At 45.3% G+C, this 16,620-nt stretch overlaps 1 protein-coding gene across 1 annotated transcript; it reads right to left on the reverse strand.

Moving 5' to 3' along the window:
- Window positions 1-298: 298 nt before the first annotated feature.
- On the reverse strand, window positions 299-15,942 carry LOC109999320 (semaphorin-5B). The gene is made up of 22 exons (XM_020654347.3): window positions 15,789-15,942; window positions 9,443-9,631; window positions 9,224-9,323; window positions 8,915-8,960; window positions 8,492-8,554; window positions 8,302-8,400; window positions 7,783-7,996; window positions 7,414-7,699; window positions 7,195-7,330; window positions 6,906-7,113; window positions 6,611-6,818; window positions 6,025-6,142; window positions 5,250-5,434; window positions 4,983-5,126; window positions 4,629-4,776; window positions 4,328-4,553; window positions 4,022-4,243; window positions 3,764-3,934; window positions 3,522-3,671; window positions 3,185-3,220; window positions 2,714-2,925; window positions 299-2,625 (listed from the first exon to the last, which is right to left on the reverse strand). The coding sequence occupies exons 2-22, from the start codon at window positions 9,585-9,587 to the stop codon at window positions 2,464-2,466; spliced, it is 3,279 nt and encodes a 1,092-aa protein (XP_020510003.1). The 5' UTR covers window positions 9,588-9,631; window positions 15,789-15,942; the 3' UTR covers window positions 299-2,463.
- Between the last annotated feature and the right edge of the window lie 678 nt (window positions 15,943-16,620).

Raw genomic sequence — 16,620 nt, forward strand, 5'->3', positions numbered from 1 at the left:
GGACCGAGTCGTAGTATTTGGTGGCTTTCCTCTTGTAGGCCTCCTCCCGGCCATCTTCCCGTGGGACCGTCAGGATGATCGTCTTCCCCTCCTCGAGTCAGAGGACCACATCAGGCCTCATGGACGTGGAGCTTTCTCCCCAGGTTCACCCTCACCTGCCTATCTTGGGCTGTCTGCAGGAGGCTCTTCAGTTTATAACAGTGACTTTGCTAAAAACATTTTTCAAAAAGAAAAAAGAAAGGGCTAAACAACAGTCTGTCACTCTTTAAATATGTATCAGAGGTTTTTCTTGGCATGCTTATTCCGGCTTTAGCAGCTGTGACCAAAATCCTAGCACCAAACTGGATTTATTCATCGTTTTTCTTTTCACATTTTACATTATACAAAAATATAGAGTACCAAAAGTGTCCAAAAGGCAGAGTTCAGCCACAACATATTCAACAGAAGTGTCTCCTCGGAGGACAACTGATAAATCGATGTCCTTTCAGCAATCTGGGGAAAATACATACAAACATTTTTGCACATTTTCTGCAAACTTAAACAGAATAGGAAACAGAATATTCCTAAAAGACTGGCCCTCAAACAGAGCTGTTTGCTTCCTGCTACATTACATTTGATAAGGTGGGAAACACCTGACTTAATTTCTTTGTATTTACAGTTTAAAAACCCAAGATTTGCAACAAACGATTTACAGCACAGGACTTACAAATTTAAAGGTTACATATTCTCCTCCTGGGTCTGTATGTAGAATTTATACAAATATTGACAGTTAAAGTATCTAGGTCACTTAAGGTGCTTCATTTGAGCCTGTGGGAGGAAACTGGAGCATGTGGAGGGAATCCAAGCAATTGTTTTAAAAGCCTAAACTATCACTTTGTGTTCAGAAATATCAAAGAAAATAAAGTCACAGTCGTCCTTTCTTTCCTTAACTGACAAAAACAGTGTTAACAGAAGAACTGGTCAACGTTATAAATGATTCCCCTGCAGCTGAACATTTTTTATACTTTGAGCAGCTGTTCCATATTTTCTTTCACAGTGTAAAAAAAAGTAAAAAGACTTGAAGCACAGTTAAAGGAGAGTTTAGTTATTTTTTTAAAACGAGCCCCTTTTTTACACGTTTTCATAAAAAGATTTGGAATTGCCGCAGTAGATGTAGAAAGTAAACAGGCGACCATACTGCGACAGGAAGTGTGTCAAAGTTGTTGTTTTTGTCCCTCACAGGCACAGGTTCTCTAAAACTTTGTGTATGCGTGAAAACGTGTAAACATAAGGCCCAATTTAAAAAAAACATTAAAAGCATCACAGTGACACATTATAACACACAGCGCTCTGTTCTGGTGAGTGAATCGGATATTTACACATTAAGCTGCAGTATATTTGGTGATTCTTGAACAGGAACGTTTGTGCTTCAACATCCAGAGAAGAGAAGAGTGGCTGCAGAAGACAAAATGCCCGATATCCCGACTAAATCAATGACTTTGATTTAGCAGGTGCAGATAAAAAACACAAACATTTAACAGTGTACAGTACAAAGTGAGGTGAGTCAAGTGTCCTCTTCAGTGTTGTGGTCCGATGTGGATTCAGCTAAACAATCAAAATTAAAGCACAAAAAAAGTCTCTCCATGTCTTCACTTGTCCTTTTTTTTTTTAAATCATGGGATTATTCTTCTTATTCATCTTTAACACCCACCTGTTCACCTGCGACAACAGATCAACAACCAGGGGATGAGTCTCGTCTCTGTCCAGGGGAACAGGAAGTACACACACACAAGCTCCTCCCCCCGGGTCCTCACCCTGCTTTCAGTGTCCTGAGCACAAACCCAGCACCTCAGGGTGGGTGTGGTGAAAGAAAACAGGAAAACAAGGGTCCCATCTGGGGATTAAAAAGGCGTCTTTGTACCTCTTATGTTGGTCTATGTTGGCTAGTTTATGGCGCCGCAATCGTGTCGCAGATCCTGAAAATCTGACCTGACGACACGACGCTCGTTGTTCATGTTTGTCCCCTCGCTTCAATCTAAAGATATATTTAAGAATGAAAGGAGACAAGTGAGTTTAACATGAGACTCTTCTTTTAAAAGTGTCTCCAGAACAAAGGGGCTAACTCTGCACCAGGTAACATGAATGAAGAGAATCTGATGATTGTGCAAACGATGTATTTTCACACGACGCTGTGTTGAGATTCTGCTGATGTTCTGAGGATTATAAATTTGAAAAACTTAAGAGTTTGAAAAGTTGTTTGCTGGTCATCCAACCGATCTTTACAGCACATTTATGTCTCTTGGCGGCTGAGCTTAGTTGCTTAGTATCTTTTTGGGGCCAAAGATAAATGAGCTGTAAAGATGGACGGATATGACTGGAACGTGATTCTGGTCTTTCTTTACCGACTTTTAAATGAGGAAACACTCGCAGATTGTGTGTGTGTGTGCGTGTGAGGTGAATGGTTCATGTTTGTGTGGCCTCCTTTCAGCTGTGCATGTAGGTCCTGCACGGGGAGTCCGGGTGGAAGTCGTACTTGCTCAGGCTGGGAGGGTAGTAGGTGGTGGTGAACATGTTGGTGGGGGGCAGCGGGGATGGGAGGTAGTTGCACGTCTCTTCATTCACGCGCAGGTTGTTCTTGTTGAGCGTCTGGACGGTGGAGACAAAAAGGAAAGTGTCTAAAAAAAAAAAAATGTGACAGGAGATTACATCTAAAGAATCAAATAAATCTGCCCACCTTGAACTCCATGGGGATGTACTTCTCGTTCTTTGGCGTGGCGTTGCCCTGCTTATTGTAGGTCAGGTGGTTGGGGGTGCTCGGGTGGATGACGGCCGACTCTGCTGACGGGCGGTTCAGGTGGTGGCAGTACGAGTAGCCGAGCGCCGACAGTAACGCTGCTACAAAGAAACTGGCCAAACCCACGGCGACCAGCTGGAACAAGGTGAAGGCTGCAAACACAGAGAGGAGGAGGTCGACTTTCAAACACTCAATTATTTAGATCTATATAACAAACAACAGGTTTAGAAAAATAGCAAATAGCTTTTTTAGTTTGCAACAATGACTTGGGGATGATACCCAGCTGGAGATTTACTCGAGGAGATAACTGGAGAGATTTTCTGTTAGCAAATGAGAAAGTACAAAGACACAGAAAGTCCGTGTGTGTTTGAAATCATAATTAGTGTGCAGAGATAATTAGTTTCCACTCACTTCCGCAGCTCTGGCTCTCCAGTCCTGGTAAAATAACTTAAAAAAAAGAAAGAGACAGAGACAGAAATCAAACAAAGAAAGTGGTGAAGTGAAATCACTGCAGTGCTGAAAGATCAAACAGAAATGAGGAGACAAGTTATTTTCTAAAAAGGCTTCATTGTTCCGCTGCCGACGCCTCCATTAATTCCTCTTTTTAATTTCTGCAGAGGAAGAAGAGTCAGCGTTTCCTTGCCTCTGATTCAACCTTTGTGCGACTCTGAATCTGCAGAAAGTTTAGAACACGCAGCAAAACCTGCTCCAGAAATTGAACTGAGAGAAAAGCTTCTTCTGTGCGTACCCGGCACCTCGTGAGGCTGACAGGGACGAGACTGAGTGATGTTTCCCTGACACAGACCAGACTCCGCCTCCTGCTCGTCTCCACAGTGACGGGTGCGATGCTGCAGACCCTCATCGTCACAGTCCCCCCAACCGGTCCATTCACCCCAACCTGAGGAGCAGAAACAAAGAGGGTTTGTTCTGCCTGCTTTTACTACTTTCAATCATTCAAATCAGATTTCCCTTAAAGATCTGTTTTCAAACCTTCACATGTGTGTGTGTTACAGAGCGCCTCCTCGGTGTGCAGCCCGATACAGATGTCTCCTCCACTGGTGGGCAGCGGGTTACTACACGTCCGAGTCCGCTGGTAGTGACCTCCCCCACAGCTGGAGGAGCATGGAGACCAGGAAGACCAGCAGGACCAGGCTCCATTCACTGAGAAAACACACACACACACTTTATTAAAGTATAGTTTATATGATGTCACTGCAGCGACACTGACAGTCAGGTACTCTCTGTTACCTGGGCACGGCTGAGTGTTGCAGTCCTGATACTCCACAGGTGATCCCACACACGCGCTCGGGTTGGTCCGACCCTCTGCCGTCGAGCAGCTTCGTTTCCTCGTCCTGAAGCCTCGGGCGCACGGCAGAGAACAGGTGGACCACGTTTCCCACAATCCCCAGCGTACACCCTGAGGCTGGGACAGAGTATGACCGCTCGTCTTCATCAAACCTTCGACCAGAGCTGCAAGACACGAAGGGAAACTAAGCTTTTCTTGACTTCAGAATTCATCTTTTCATTTCAGAATACTTTGTTTCCAGAGCTCACCGTCGGTCTGACATGCTCCAGACCCGTCATTGGGGCAGAACCGGGTCTCCAGCTTCTTCTTGCCGAGCTGGAGCTGCTGAGGGTCGGGGAGCAGAGCCCGACATGTATACCTGAACCTCTGCTCCTGCCGCGAGCCATCATGGCTGACGTTGAAAGGTATCCAGGGTGTCCAGGGGGTGTTACGACGCACCTCGGGACAGGCCTCCAGGTTACAGGCTTTATACTCCTGGAGAACAGGGGGGAGTTAAACGACGGCCTGACAGTCCTCTTTAAGTTTTTATAAATATAGACTCTAAAGTACCATCGAACATCCAGGACACGTGTTTCCGTTCTCACAGGTTCTGGTCCTGGAGTGAACCCCTCCACCACACTCAGCACTGCAGTGAGCCCAGGGGCCCCACGCTGTCCACAGCACGGGCAGGGGACACGGCTTTTTATCATTACACAGCCTGAAAACACACACACACACACACACACACACACACACACACACACACACACACACACACACACACACACACACACACACACACACACACACACACACACACACACACACACGTCAGTCCTGTCCAAAGTGATCTTTTAGTTACGTGTCATATCTTGCTTTATTTTATTGTCTTTATGTCGTTTCTGTAAACATATCCCTCCTCACCTCTCCTCTCGACCCTGGCCGACACAGATCCGACCGCCGTGGCGAGGCGATGGGTTGTTGCAGGAACGCTGCCTCACTTCAAATCCGATGCCACAGCTGCTGCTGCATGAACCCCATGAAGACCACGGAGTCCAGCCGCCATTCCTGAGGAACCAAACACAGGGGCTAAAGACTCAGGGCCTGTGTCACAGAGGGATTGTGACCACTAAACCAAATGAGGGAAAAAGATGGCGTGCAATCCACACGCTATCCACGACATGACTGTACCTGGAGCAGTTGGCCACCTGGATAGTGGATCCCTTACATTCCACTCCCCCACACCGAGCCACGGGTCCGTCACACGAGCGAGACCGACACATACAGCTGCTGACGGAGCCCTCGCCGTCATTGTGGTTGCAAGGGGTCCACGGCGCCCAGGGACCGAAACCGCCATCCTGTGTTAGGTTCCTCATCTGCAGAGGATTCAAAGGAAGAGGGGAGACGAGGTCAGGTTTCTCGAAATGCACCAAATTTGAGGAACTGGAGCTGAGGCAGGTTTTAAACCTCCTGACAAACCGTTACACCGCGCCCACCTGTCAATCAGGTCAGCTACACGCCTTATTGTGAATAACTCTTATCCTTCATCAAATCAAAACTGATGAGTCATCAAAACATTCACCCCCCGTACAGTGTGTGTCCATCCAGACATGAGCTAATCACACCTATTTGGTTTTTTGAACCAGGCTGTAAACATGTTCATCTCTGCTGTAAAAACAGGCTTTTTAGAATGGGTGTGTATGTGACTTCCTGTGCTTCTGCAGCCAGCCTCTAGTGGACACTCCAGGAACTGCAGGATTTTATATTCAGGATCGGCTTCATTTTTAAACACTGGAGGTTACTGCTTTGTTTTACTACATAGTAGTTTAGTAGTGGACATCTGCCTCGTGTGGACAAAGTGGGTATTACAACAACAAAAACTTTAAAGTAAGCAGGAAAATGTGCGTGTGTGTGTGTGTGTGTGTGTGTGTGTGTGTGTGTGTGTGTGTGTGTGTGTGTGTCTTACTGGGCACTCAGTGATGTTCTGGATCCACTGGTTCATGTTGGAGCTCTCCTCGATCCTCGTGCAGCGTCTCTGTTTCAGATCCCAGCCGCAGTACGGATCCCGAGCCTCCAAACACTGACTGATGGAGAGAAAATACTCCGTCAGTCACTGATGCAGCTGCAGAATTATAAAAACCACCTGAGACCCGATCATGCTCGCTTTGAAACATGATTTAAAAATGCTTTATTTATCTGCACATGTAGTCAGTAAGATCATTGATTCCATAATGATTGTCTCCGTGTTAAAGCTCGTCTTATGTGGTTCAGGTACGAGGCTGCAAGAGGAACTCATAAAACAAACTGCTGCACTTGTTGTACAATATTTAGCAAGATCATCAACATTTTCTGGCAGCACTAAGAATAACAATCTCAGCCTGTCAGTGACAAACACAACAGTTTTTAGTTTTCTTCTACAAAGTATTCAGAAGAGTTTCAAATACTGAAATTACCCCGAACTGAGACATCAAGTGTGTAAATCTGCTAGTTAATTCCTGAACACTCCTCTCATTTCCAGACAAACAAACACTCTGCACTGGGAGGTGTTCTACCTTTCCGTTGGATAGCTGGAGCAGCGCTCTAGCGGGATCTTCACCAGCCTGTCGTCGAGCCCCACAAACAGAGATCTGTCGCCCTGGAGGATTTTCAGGCTCTTGATTGGAGCGATTTTCCCTTCAGGGAGGATCCTCAGCTCCTCTAGGTAGCAGCCGTGAAGGCTTTTATTGGTGGTGGAGAGAGCCTTCATGATGGTGCCGTATTCTGATTGGACGGGATGAAAATGGATCTATTACTCAGGTTGTTCGTCGTCGGGTAAAGTCTGCAGCTTCTCTCCGGTGTTTCGCTCACCTGTTCCGATGTACATGACGTGGTAGAGTCTGTCTCGGCCCTGCACGAGGTCCACCACCAGCTTGGAGAAGCGCAGGTTGTCCTGGGTGAACAGCGGGTTGGTGGTGAGCGGCTGGACCACGTCGTTCATGAGGAAGAGTCTCTGTGCGTCCTGGAGGCTCCGCTCGGTCAGGTTCCCCCCGGGGCCCCCCTCCTCGAGAGTCCCACACTGAGTGAATGAAACAGGTGTTTACGACTCCATCCACAGTCTTATCTTAAAATAAATGAATCAGAACAGAAAGTGAGGTACCTGGAAGTTGGGTATGGGGTTCGGCGTGGAGAGCCAGGCGGTGCGAGGGTTCTCCTGGTACCTAAAGGGTCCGTTAAAGGCCTGAGTGATGGAGCTGAGGTTGAAGGCACAGATGGCAGACGCTGAGATACTGTTCCTGAAAGAGAGGACGGAGACACGTTTAGACATCAGCAGGTCAATGAGCGGTCTCTGATGTCGCGGTCGTGTTTCATCACTCACACGTTGGTGGTGAAGATCCCGTAGATCAGCTCCTGCTCGGGGAGGTAGAACGTGCTCTGCAGCTCGTTGAAGTAAAACGGGATTTCTCCGGAGCGCGAGCAGTTCAGTCGAGCCTTCATGAAGGTCGTCCAGGTGTCCTCCAACAGGAAGCGTCCGCCCATGTCGTTCTTACAGACCCGGGCCACGCGGGACACCACCATCTTCCCACAGTCGTTCTCCACCGCCGTCTCTCTCAGGAAGAAGTAGGCGAAGCGACCGATCTCGTAGACGGACACAAAATGAGGCTCTACGGGACAGAGAAGACGCAGGAAACGTGAGAAACGGACGCCAGGAGGACAGACGGTTTAAACGAGTGTCGTGTTTATTCACCGTTGAGCCATTTGGAGTTGTACTGAGCCGTGCGTAGTGGCGGCATGTTCCCCAGGCTCCTGTAAATGACGGGGTCGCGTCCGGAGAAGTCGATCACCGTGGCTGCGTACAGCTCGCCGCGCTGCGTCACCATGGCGGTGGAGTTATGGCGAGGGTCGTAGGGACATCGAGCCACGCCGTTCACTGTGTCCAACACCTGACTCATGTTTCCGATCTGGAAGAGACAAAAAAAAGCCCGGAAACTAAATAAATAATCAAATGTGGACAGAATCTGAGGCTTCTGTTTACATTCTATTAAGGCTAACAGTGATGTAGAATTAGGGGGCGTGGTCTCTTTGAGTGACAGGTGGGAGCTGCTAGCTGTCTAGTAGGTGCCACCTTAGCTAAACCCGTCTCTCACCTTTAATCTCTGGACTTTGTTTGTGATATTTTTGCCCTAATTGATCTGTCTTTGTGTGATTTTATAACTACTTAATTCATATGTTAACATTAGCACCAATTAGCAGGTTCTGTACTCACCTGTCTGGTTACGCAGACCGGGGTGAAAGCGTTTGTCCCGCACGTGAACAGCGTCGTCCCACTTATCAACAACACCCTGATGTAGTTTTGACACTCCTCCTGCAGACAAACAAAACACAACTCTGTTTATTAAAGTCCGAGGAGAAGCCGTCATAAGTGTGTATTTCAGTTTCTTAAAGCAGAACACCACCTCAGTCTTCCCTTTGCTCTGACACGAGCGCCTGGTTTCTTCATCAGGAGACCATTCTGTCGCCTGGAGAGGAAAAATGTTTGTTTGTTTACAGCCGGATAAACAATTTAAGATCCTTAAACTGAAAACAACCTCATGATAAGTTAAAGATTCAATGCATACAGACTAAGACTGAGGAACCCTGAGATGTTCTAACTATCACTTTTCATTTAAAGACACTCATTAGTGACATTTTGATATCAAATTAATGTATTTAGTCAACATATTTATTGTTGATTTATCATCAGACTCTGAGGAATTTAAACGTTTGCACATTTTTCTAAATAAGTTTTATAGCTGAGGCTATATGGTTTTCTTCATTCTTTCTTTTCTGCTTCAATCAAAAAACAAATAAACAAATCATGAAGCTGAAAGTCGTCTTACCTGTATCAGCGACGCGTTGCTCAAACTCAGTCTGAAGAGAAAGTTTCTGTCAAAGAGATTTTTCACGTTAGACGAGCAGTGATCTGATGATTAAATTTCAATTCAATGTATTTGTATAGCGTCAATTCAACAAGTGTTATCTCAAGACACTACAAAAAGCAGGTAAAATACCTTACTCATTGTTATGTTACAAAGATTACAAAGATTAAAATCTTTCTTTTACAGGATGTTTGAGTTTCTCTTCTGATCTAATCTCATTGTAAACGTCTCTTTAACGACACTAAAGAGGCTTTGTTTGAACTGTGTCACCTCGCTCCCACAACGATCTGCTGTCGGCTCAGGTCGATGGCCAGCTGAGAGAAATCCTTCGCTCCTCGATGAGAGAACTCGGACACCCACGGCCTCAACGCTGGACAGAGAGAGCGAGAGGAACAGAGGAAAACAGAAGCAGAACAGGTATTTACATCATTTCATTCTGACTTGTATCACATCAAAGTTTTAAAATGTTGATATCTCAACCCCCCTCACCTTGGTAGGAGACGACGGGATGCTCTTTTCTGCTGCAGTCTGCAGGTTTGACGCGCGTCTCCTCGGAAAGACACACAGACGAGAAGACGATCAGCACGAGGCCACAGGGGGAGAGAGGCCACGCCCCCAGACCTGACGTTACCATAGCTACAACCTCATCAAGTCTTCTGTTAAGTCCTCAGAAAACACCTGTAGGCAAAAGAGAACCGTTTTAAATGTTTATGGACGCCTCTTTTTGCTCCCTGTGTGCCCGTCCATCATTCTAAATCAGCTCTGCTCGCTCTGTCTGCCCGCTCTCGGTCGTGTCAGCACGACTCGGTCACGGCTAATTCACCTCAAAGGGCCCCGAGCCGCCGAGCTCTCTGAGGGCCGACTATGAAACCCGAGGGTGCCATCAACAGGAATCTTTATGACTGAGGAGATCCTTTCAGAGACGAGGCCCGGGCCGGCAGCCAAACACGGGGGTGTGAACTCTGAGCTGTGAGGCTCATGAGGGGTCTTTGTGTCAACATCGGGATCAGTTTGTGTTCATCAGATCGGCTCAGAGTCGATGATATGAGGACGATTAGCGCAGGAGCACGGGGCATGCAGAGGAGAGCCGGCTGCAAGTGGAACAAAATGCAACAAAAATAAAACACACAAGAATCAGTGACTGGACTATTGTTTCCTTTTCTAGATTAGAGAAGTCGGCAAACAAATGCACATCACTTAGTCCTAAAAAAAAACTCCAGATATGATGCACAAAGACTTTGGGTTAGGGTCCCAAATATATACATATTTATTTGCTATACGCATTGAAGAACAAATGCATAAAGCAAAAAAAACAAGTAGATATCTGGGAGCTTAATTCAATGAGCTAAACAAAATTTAAGCCAATTTAAGCAATTTTTTCAACGCAATTAACAGACTATTCACCGTCATTTAATAATTTTTCATAGAAGAGTTTAACAAAAACAATCACAGCCAATTATAAGTGGTTATTTCCTGCACATTGTTGCTCTGAGATCATTGTAGAAACATTTTTCCTGTTGTGCATGGTGTTGCATCGACAGCTAAATATGTTTTCTTAATGTTTACAAGTTAGTGTGAGCCTTGGCTTATAATAATAATTCATAATAAAGGCATATCAATCACCACCCAACCATTGTATCAGTCACGCTCTAGTTTGAAGCCCTGTTGGATTAAAGAAGTTGAACAAACAGCTCAGAGAGGCTTACATTTCTGTCCGATCTCAAGCCGTCAAAGTGATTAAACTGTCAAAAAAAGTCTCAGAGAACAGCTAGGGCAACTCGTTCACATCTTTGAGCCATTTAGCAGATTACAAATGACCAAAAAAAAAAAAAAAAAAAGACAGAGATTGATTCAACTTCTTGAGTTGCCATCTAACTTTGTCTTTCCTCTGGTTTCCCTGCAGCTGCTCGTCGACCCTGCAGAGAGGATTCAGTGAATGTGAGCCTGTCTGCTGCTCACCAGGAGGACTGAATGTGTGTGCAGCAGAGGTTTTTGCTGCCTAATGAAGCGACAGGAGCCGAGCTCGCACCGCTGGCCCTCGCTTTTGTTCTGTGCCAATGCTCCTCTCACTGTGCAGAGGCGGGCCGGTGAGAGGCCTTGTGTTCTGTTTTTTTTGTCTTTTCAGAGTGCTGCAGCAGACGTCAGTCAGATTCTTCAAGGGGCGGGAGGAAATGTGGAACTGTACGGGAGCAGATTCTCCCTCTGGGATCAGCCTGAAGACAACAAACGCAAAGACGACTGACATGAGCATTTTCAGCGTTGACACCTGGGTTACAGTTTTGTACGTCTGAACATCCTCCTACACATTCTTCTTTGGAGGTTTTGCAGAACTTTTACCCCAAAAAATTGTCTTTTTTTCTTTTTGTACCAGGCTGTAAACGAATTTATGTCTTCCTGTAATGTGAATTTTTAATATGGGACCTAATGGGGACTCTCTGGTTTATGGAAAAAGCCTCAAGTGGACACTCAAGGAACTGCAGCTGATTAAACTTCCACATTGGCTTCATTTTCAAATCCCAGCCCAACTCAGAGTTGGTTTCTTTAAAGTGATGTGGGTATCATGACTTTGATCACATCTGTAATATTCCTAACGACTAACTTTGACCCCACTCACCAAACTGTGACCGCACAGTTCACCCACATCACCCACGTGTTGCTGGGTATACTAGTCTGGAATCAAAGGCATTAAAAAGTCAGATGTGGTTTACAGATTTAAGATTCGGGAGCTGGTGTTGACAGAAACGTAGCTTGAAGCTTTTCAAAACATGCAGGCGTGTTTTTCTTGCGGTGCCAGGAGTGAGTAGGAACATTCATTGACTCGTGGAGCTGCATGTGTTGGAAAAACAGAGTAAAGCTCGAACAATCTGAGCGGAGATTAGAAACACAGAGTCTCTGATTCATGTGACCTGAGAGTGTTGGGACTGTGGGAGAGAAACACGACGGGAACATGTGACCCCCACAGAGAGGAACCCTGCTCAGATTTTCACCCTGCTGCTGTGGATTTACCACCGAGTGAGAACTTTAAAGCCTGGTTTCTGTGCGTCCATAAACCAAAACATGACAGGTGTATTTCTGCCTGTCGGTTGCCAAATCAAGACGCCGTTAAAAAACTTTGGGCTGTCAAACAATTGAAGTTGTCAGTTGCATAAACAAGAACTTTGAGTGGATGCACTTTGATTAGAGGGATTTTAGTTGCAGCCGTTACAGCCTGTTTCATTGCTGCAGGCTGAAGCAACTCCAAAACTTCCCCTCAACATTAAGATCCAAAAATATGTAAAAAGGGGGCTTTGTCAGAAAAACAAAGGAATTCCCCTTTAGGTACGCTTCATTAAATCAAGAGAAACACTTTTTACTGAGGTGATATATGACAGCGAAATTAATTGCAAGTAATTATTCCCTCATTGAGAAGCTCCGTAATTTGTTCATCCATGGCATCAGGGATAAAAGGAGCGAGTAGAGCGTCTGACCTGTGTGTATCAGCCTCTTGTCTGAACCCTCTTGTTCTTGGACTTTATCCAAATATCATTAAAAGAAACACTGACCCCCCCTTCCCTCTCGAAACCCCCACCTCCCCAGACTGAAAAAACCTCTGATTCTGAACTCTGAATTCCTCCGATTCACAAAACAACACAAAGAAAATCCCTGAAATGTCTCTCATGCTCCAACAGAAGAGCTTCAAACGGAGCCCCCGTACCTGTAAAGAGCAGGAATATGAAATTCAGATGCAGAGCACTGGAGCGAATGTGCTCTCAGAGGGCGTCCAGAGTCCCTCCATCAAAATATTCAGAGAGGACCATTTCCGAGGCAGTGTTCTCAGCTCCTTCCTACCGGGGTGAATGGCCTCTCTGTGCGACCTGCCAACTATCTGCCAATGGCTGCTCTCTTTTACAAGTGAATGGACTGAGTTTAGCCACAGTTAAAAAGACACACTAACGTGCCATGGCCGCGCCACAATGGCCGCTCGGGTAATTTGCCAAACCTAATGATGCCGGTTTGGCCCCGGCGAGAGGAGGTAGAGAGCGAGAATCCTAAAGAGGCTCACAGCTGCACCCATCTCTCTCTGTCTGTCTCCTCTTCTCTCCCTCAACCTCTGCTCGCCCATCAGCGACTCTGCTCCTTCTGGAAAACAACACAACTAGGGAGTATAGCCGAAAACAAACCCTCTGCATTCTCTCATCGAGCTTCACAAACAAGCCTGCTCACAGGAAGCTCTTTATCTGCAGCATGAAGCATCGACCTGCTCAACAAGAAACAGCAGTCAAAACAACGAGCAGCATTTAGAGGGCAGATATTTATCTCAGGAGTCAGTTTAGTTAAACAACAAGAGAGGGAATATTTGATCTACGTTCATCAGGTGTTAAGAGACGTCACTCTTAATGATGCTAACGCTGCACTCACATAAACTCACAACAACAACAACAACAACAACACAAAAGACGTCTGATAACGAGTTGTACTGCGAATGCAAAACAATGATGCAATAAGACGATATACTAGAGATGCTCGAAGCAACAAAATGCAGCTTCTTTGTAAAATTGCACACTTGAAATAAAGATGGAATTCTCTCCAAAGTAGAAATAACTAAAGTAAAAGAACTGATCTTGTTGTTTCACTCATTCAGAGAACAGCTGAGGTTTGATTGTTGCCGTGTTTCTGTGTGTTTGAGGACGCTCTGTGAAATCTGGCTGTAAATTCTGTGATGCAAAAACTTGAAGTATTTAAGTTTTTGATTGCAATGTTGTCGACCGTCTCACATTATGTCCCCGTCCTGTTCTCGCTCACTTAATGACACCTTGTGTGTCGTCTAGCGTGCAGCCATTATCTAGTTAAAGTTTGTTAAAGCATGATCAACTTTACCAAACCAGAAGATGAGGCGTAGGATAAAAGAGGTGATTCAATCTTACACAAACGTATAAGCCCTCTGATTTTGTGTAATGTGAATAAAACATGCACTGACATTATTTCAGAGAGGGACGGCTGACATAGATGAGCTAACAGGGCTCAGCTGTTCCTATATTATTGAATACAAATTTGAAAATCATTCTCCAAATAACTGACAACTTGGTGGAACTGAGAGTGGCAACTGAACGTAATGATTACAAGAAAAACACACAATATCTTCAACCGGCTGATTATTGACAGCCCCAGTCCTGCAGCATCCTCTTCCATTAATTCTGAAGTGTAAATGATTGACAGGTCTCTTGATCCCGCCTTAAATCCTTCGGACTCCAGGCGACAGACTTCTGGCCGATGACACAACTGTTACAAGCGTCACAGATTCTCCAGATGCTAAGGTGCTAAGAGGCTGAAATCATGGAGAGAGAGAGAGAAAGGGGGGAATGACATGCTGTAAAGGAAGCCACAGGGTCGGATTCAAACCCAGGCCGCCCACTTGGAGGACTACAGCCTCTGTATATGAGGTGTGTGCACTAACCGCTGCATTATGCAGTATGGAAAAAATGTGCCATAAAAACTGATTGCATGGTTAATAATGTATAAAGTGATGCATGCATCCCCTCACAAACAGCTGCACTCTTACTTCAACTGTACCAACTATCTCCAACCTGTATCCACTTCAGTCACGAGACTGGTCACAACTGAGCACACTCGGACTGTGGGATCTGGGTCACAGCTCCTGAAAAAAAAAAAGAAATCCAGTGGGTCTGAGATTGTTCCCCTGAGGTCGAGAACGAAGTCACGGGTTTCTCTTTGAACATCCAGAGTCCTCATGGAGGATTTTATAACGAGGAAGACGAGGGGGAAGAATGCACAAAATAAGATCTCCTCTTCTTCAACCAGTTTAAATAAGTCTAAAAGATGCACATGCAGTATGAAGTAATATAAGAATGTCGATCCAAACTTTCACAGTGATTAGTCGACCAGATGAAAATTGAGTCCTTAAATCAGCCTGAAGAATATTTTGTATGATAACTATGAAGCTAGGAACTGTTATCGTTCTGTAATGACTAATACTCAAAATACTGTAAACGTGATTAATCTGCAAACCTCTATCAGTCAATCTTCATCCTATTACTCCCAGCAATCATTTTGGAGGACAAGGCAGAAAAGAATTGCGACTTTTATTGCAAATTCTGAGGTAGCAGCTGCAAAAATATTTCATATTAAAAAGAGATACAAACATGAAGCAACATGTGGCTCTTACTTGACAAAAGTTCATTTGCTTGTTTACTGGTCATGATGATGTAAAAAAAAAAAAAAGTCTGGCTATCGTTTGAGCTTTGCTAGAATTGAATGAAAGTTTAAAACTCTGGTGTTGTGGCAACCTTACTGGAAACACACAGACAGAAAATGCTGCACTGAAAGCTACAAAATGTTCAAACATAGGACAGAGAACCTCACCAGCACTGAAGATACTGTGAGAAAAAGTGAGAAAAGACTCGTCCAGGTTGAAGAAATATTCAACATTAAAATCCAGAGAAAAGTAAGAAAGAGAAAACTTTCACTCAGACGTGATTTAAGGATGCATAAAGGAGGTGTTTGATGCAGATCAGGGGGTCTTTTCTCCTGTCTCCACCTCTGAATCTCTCTCCCAAATCCCCCCACATCCTATCTCAGCTCTTACTACACATTAAATTAACCCTTCACATGTCCATTCACGCTACATGTAGGCTCGGGAGTTCGTCAATGAGCTGATGATGGGCTTAAAAAGCGGAGGAGGGAGAGGTTTAAGGTCATGTTATAGATCATTAAAGAAAGAGAAAGAGGCTTCAGAGAGGAGATTCAGTGCATAGAGGCAGAGGCAGGCATCAGAAACAGATAAGAAACAACATGAAAACAAGCAGAACTCAGCGTTAAATCAGGAAGATAAACGTACTTTTCCACCATCACCAAAGAGACGATCCAGGATTCAAAGCAGCCGCACAGATCCCCGACGCTTCACATGGTGGGAGAGAGAGAAGAGAGAGAAGTTGTTACACATCGGCACACAGTGGCACGCTGACCGGAGTGTGTGCAGGACGGACGGTGGGGGGGTGTGAGGCGGGACGGAGGAAAGGAGTGTGTGTGTGTGTGTGTGTGTGATGGGGGAGACAGAGGGGGGAGCAAAGCATTCCTGTTTGTGCAGAGCAAACTTTACTCTGTGAATAGCCGGGATGTCGGCACTGTGTGAGAGTAAGTGTGTGTGACTGTATTGTTATTTTTTGGGGGACACATTTTTTTAAATTGGTCACCAGGTTGTGTTTTGCCCTCTGGATGGTCTTACAGGCACGTCGTGGGATCGGCATGTTCACTACTCACAGAAGAAAATGCTCCTACTTCTCAGATGATAAAACATTTTCCAAACGACTTTATGGTCTCAATCTGTAGTTTCAAGTCTTCTTCAACACAGCACGATGTTCATTTAGTAAATTAGGGTCCCATTTAGAGTTAGAGAGACCAGAGAGGGGGGGAGGAGTCAGGGCGGGGCCACCTGTGATTGACAGGTAGCCGTGAGTGAGTCTTGGTCACGGTGGTCGATCTCAGCAGCAGTATCATCGATGTGCAAATTAACGAGAAGCAAGAGTCAACAAGAAATGTCATTAACTCTGACAAACATTTTGTTTACCTAAACAAAGAAATCACATCGGGCCTCCAGAGTCACCAGAAAGTCACGGTTTGGTTTAATGTAACGCATCAGTGACGTGACATTCACTTAATCCTGACAGTTT

This window comes from Labrus bergylta, chromosome 24 (assembly GCF_963930695.1).
Source record: "Labrus bergylta chromosome 24, fLabBer1.1, whole genome shotgun sequence".
Taxonomy (NCBI): Eukaryota; Metazoa; Chordata; class Actinopteri; order Labriformes; family Labridae; genus Labrus; species Labrus bergylta.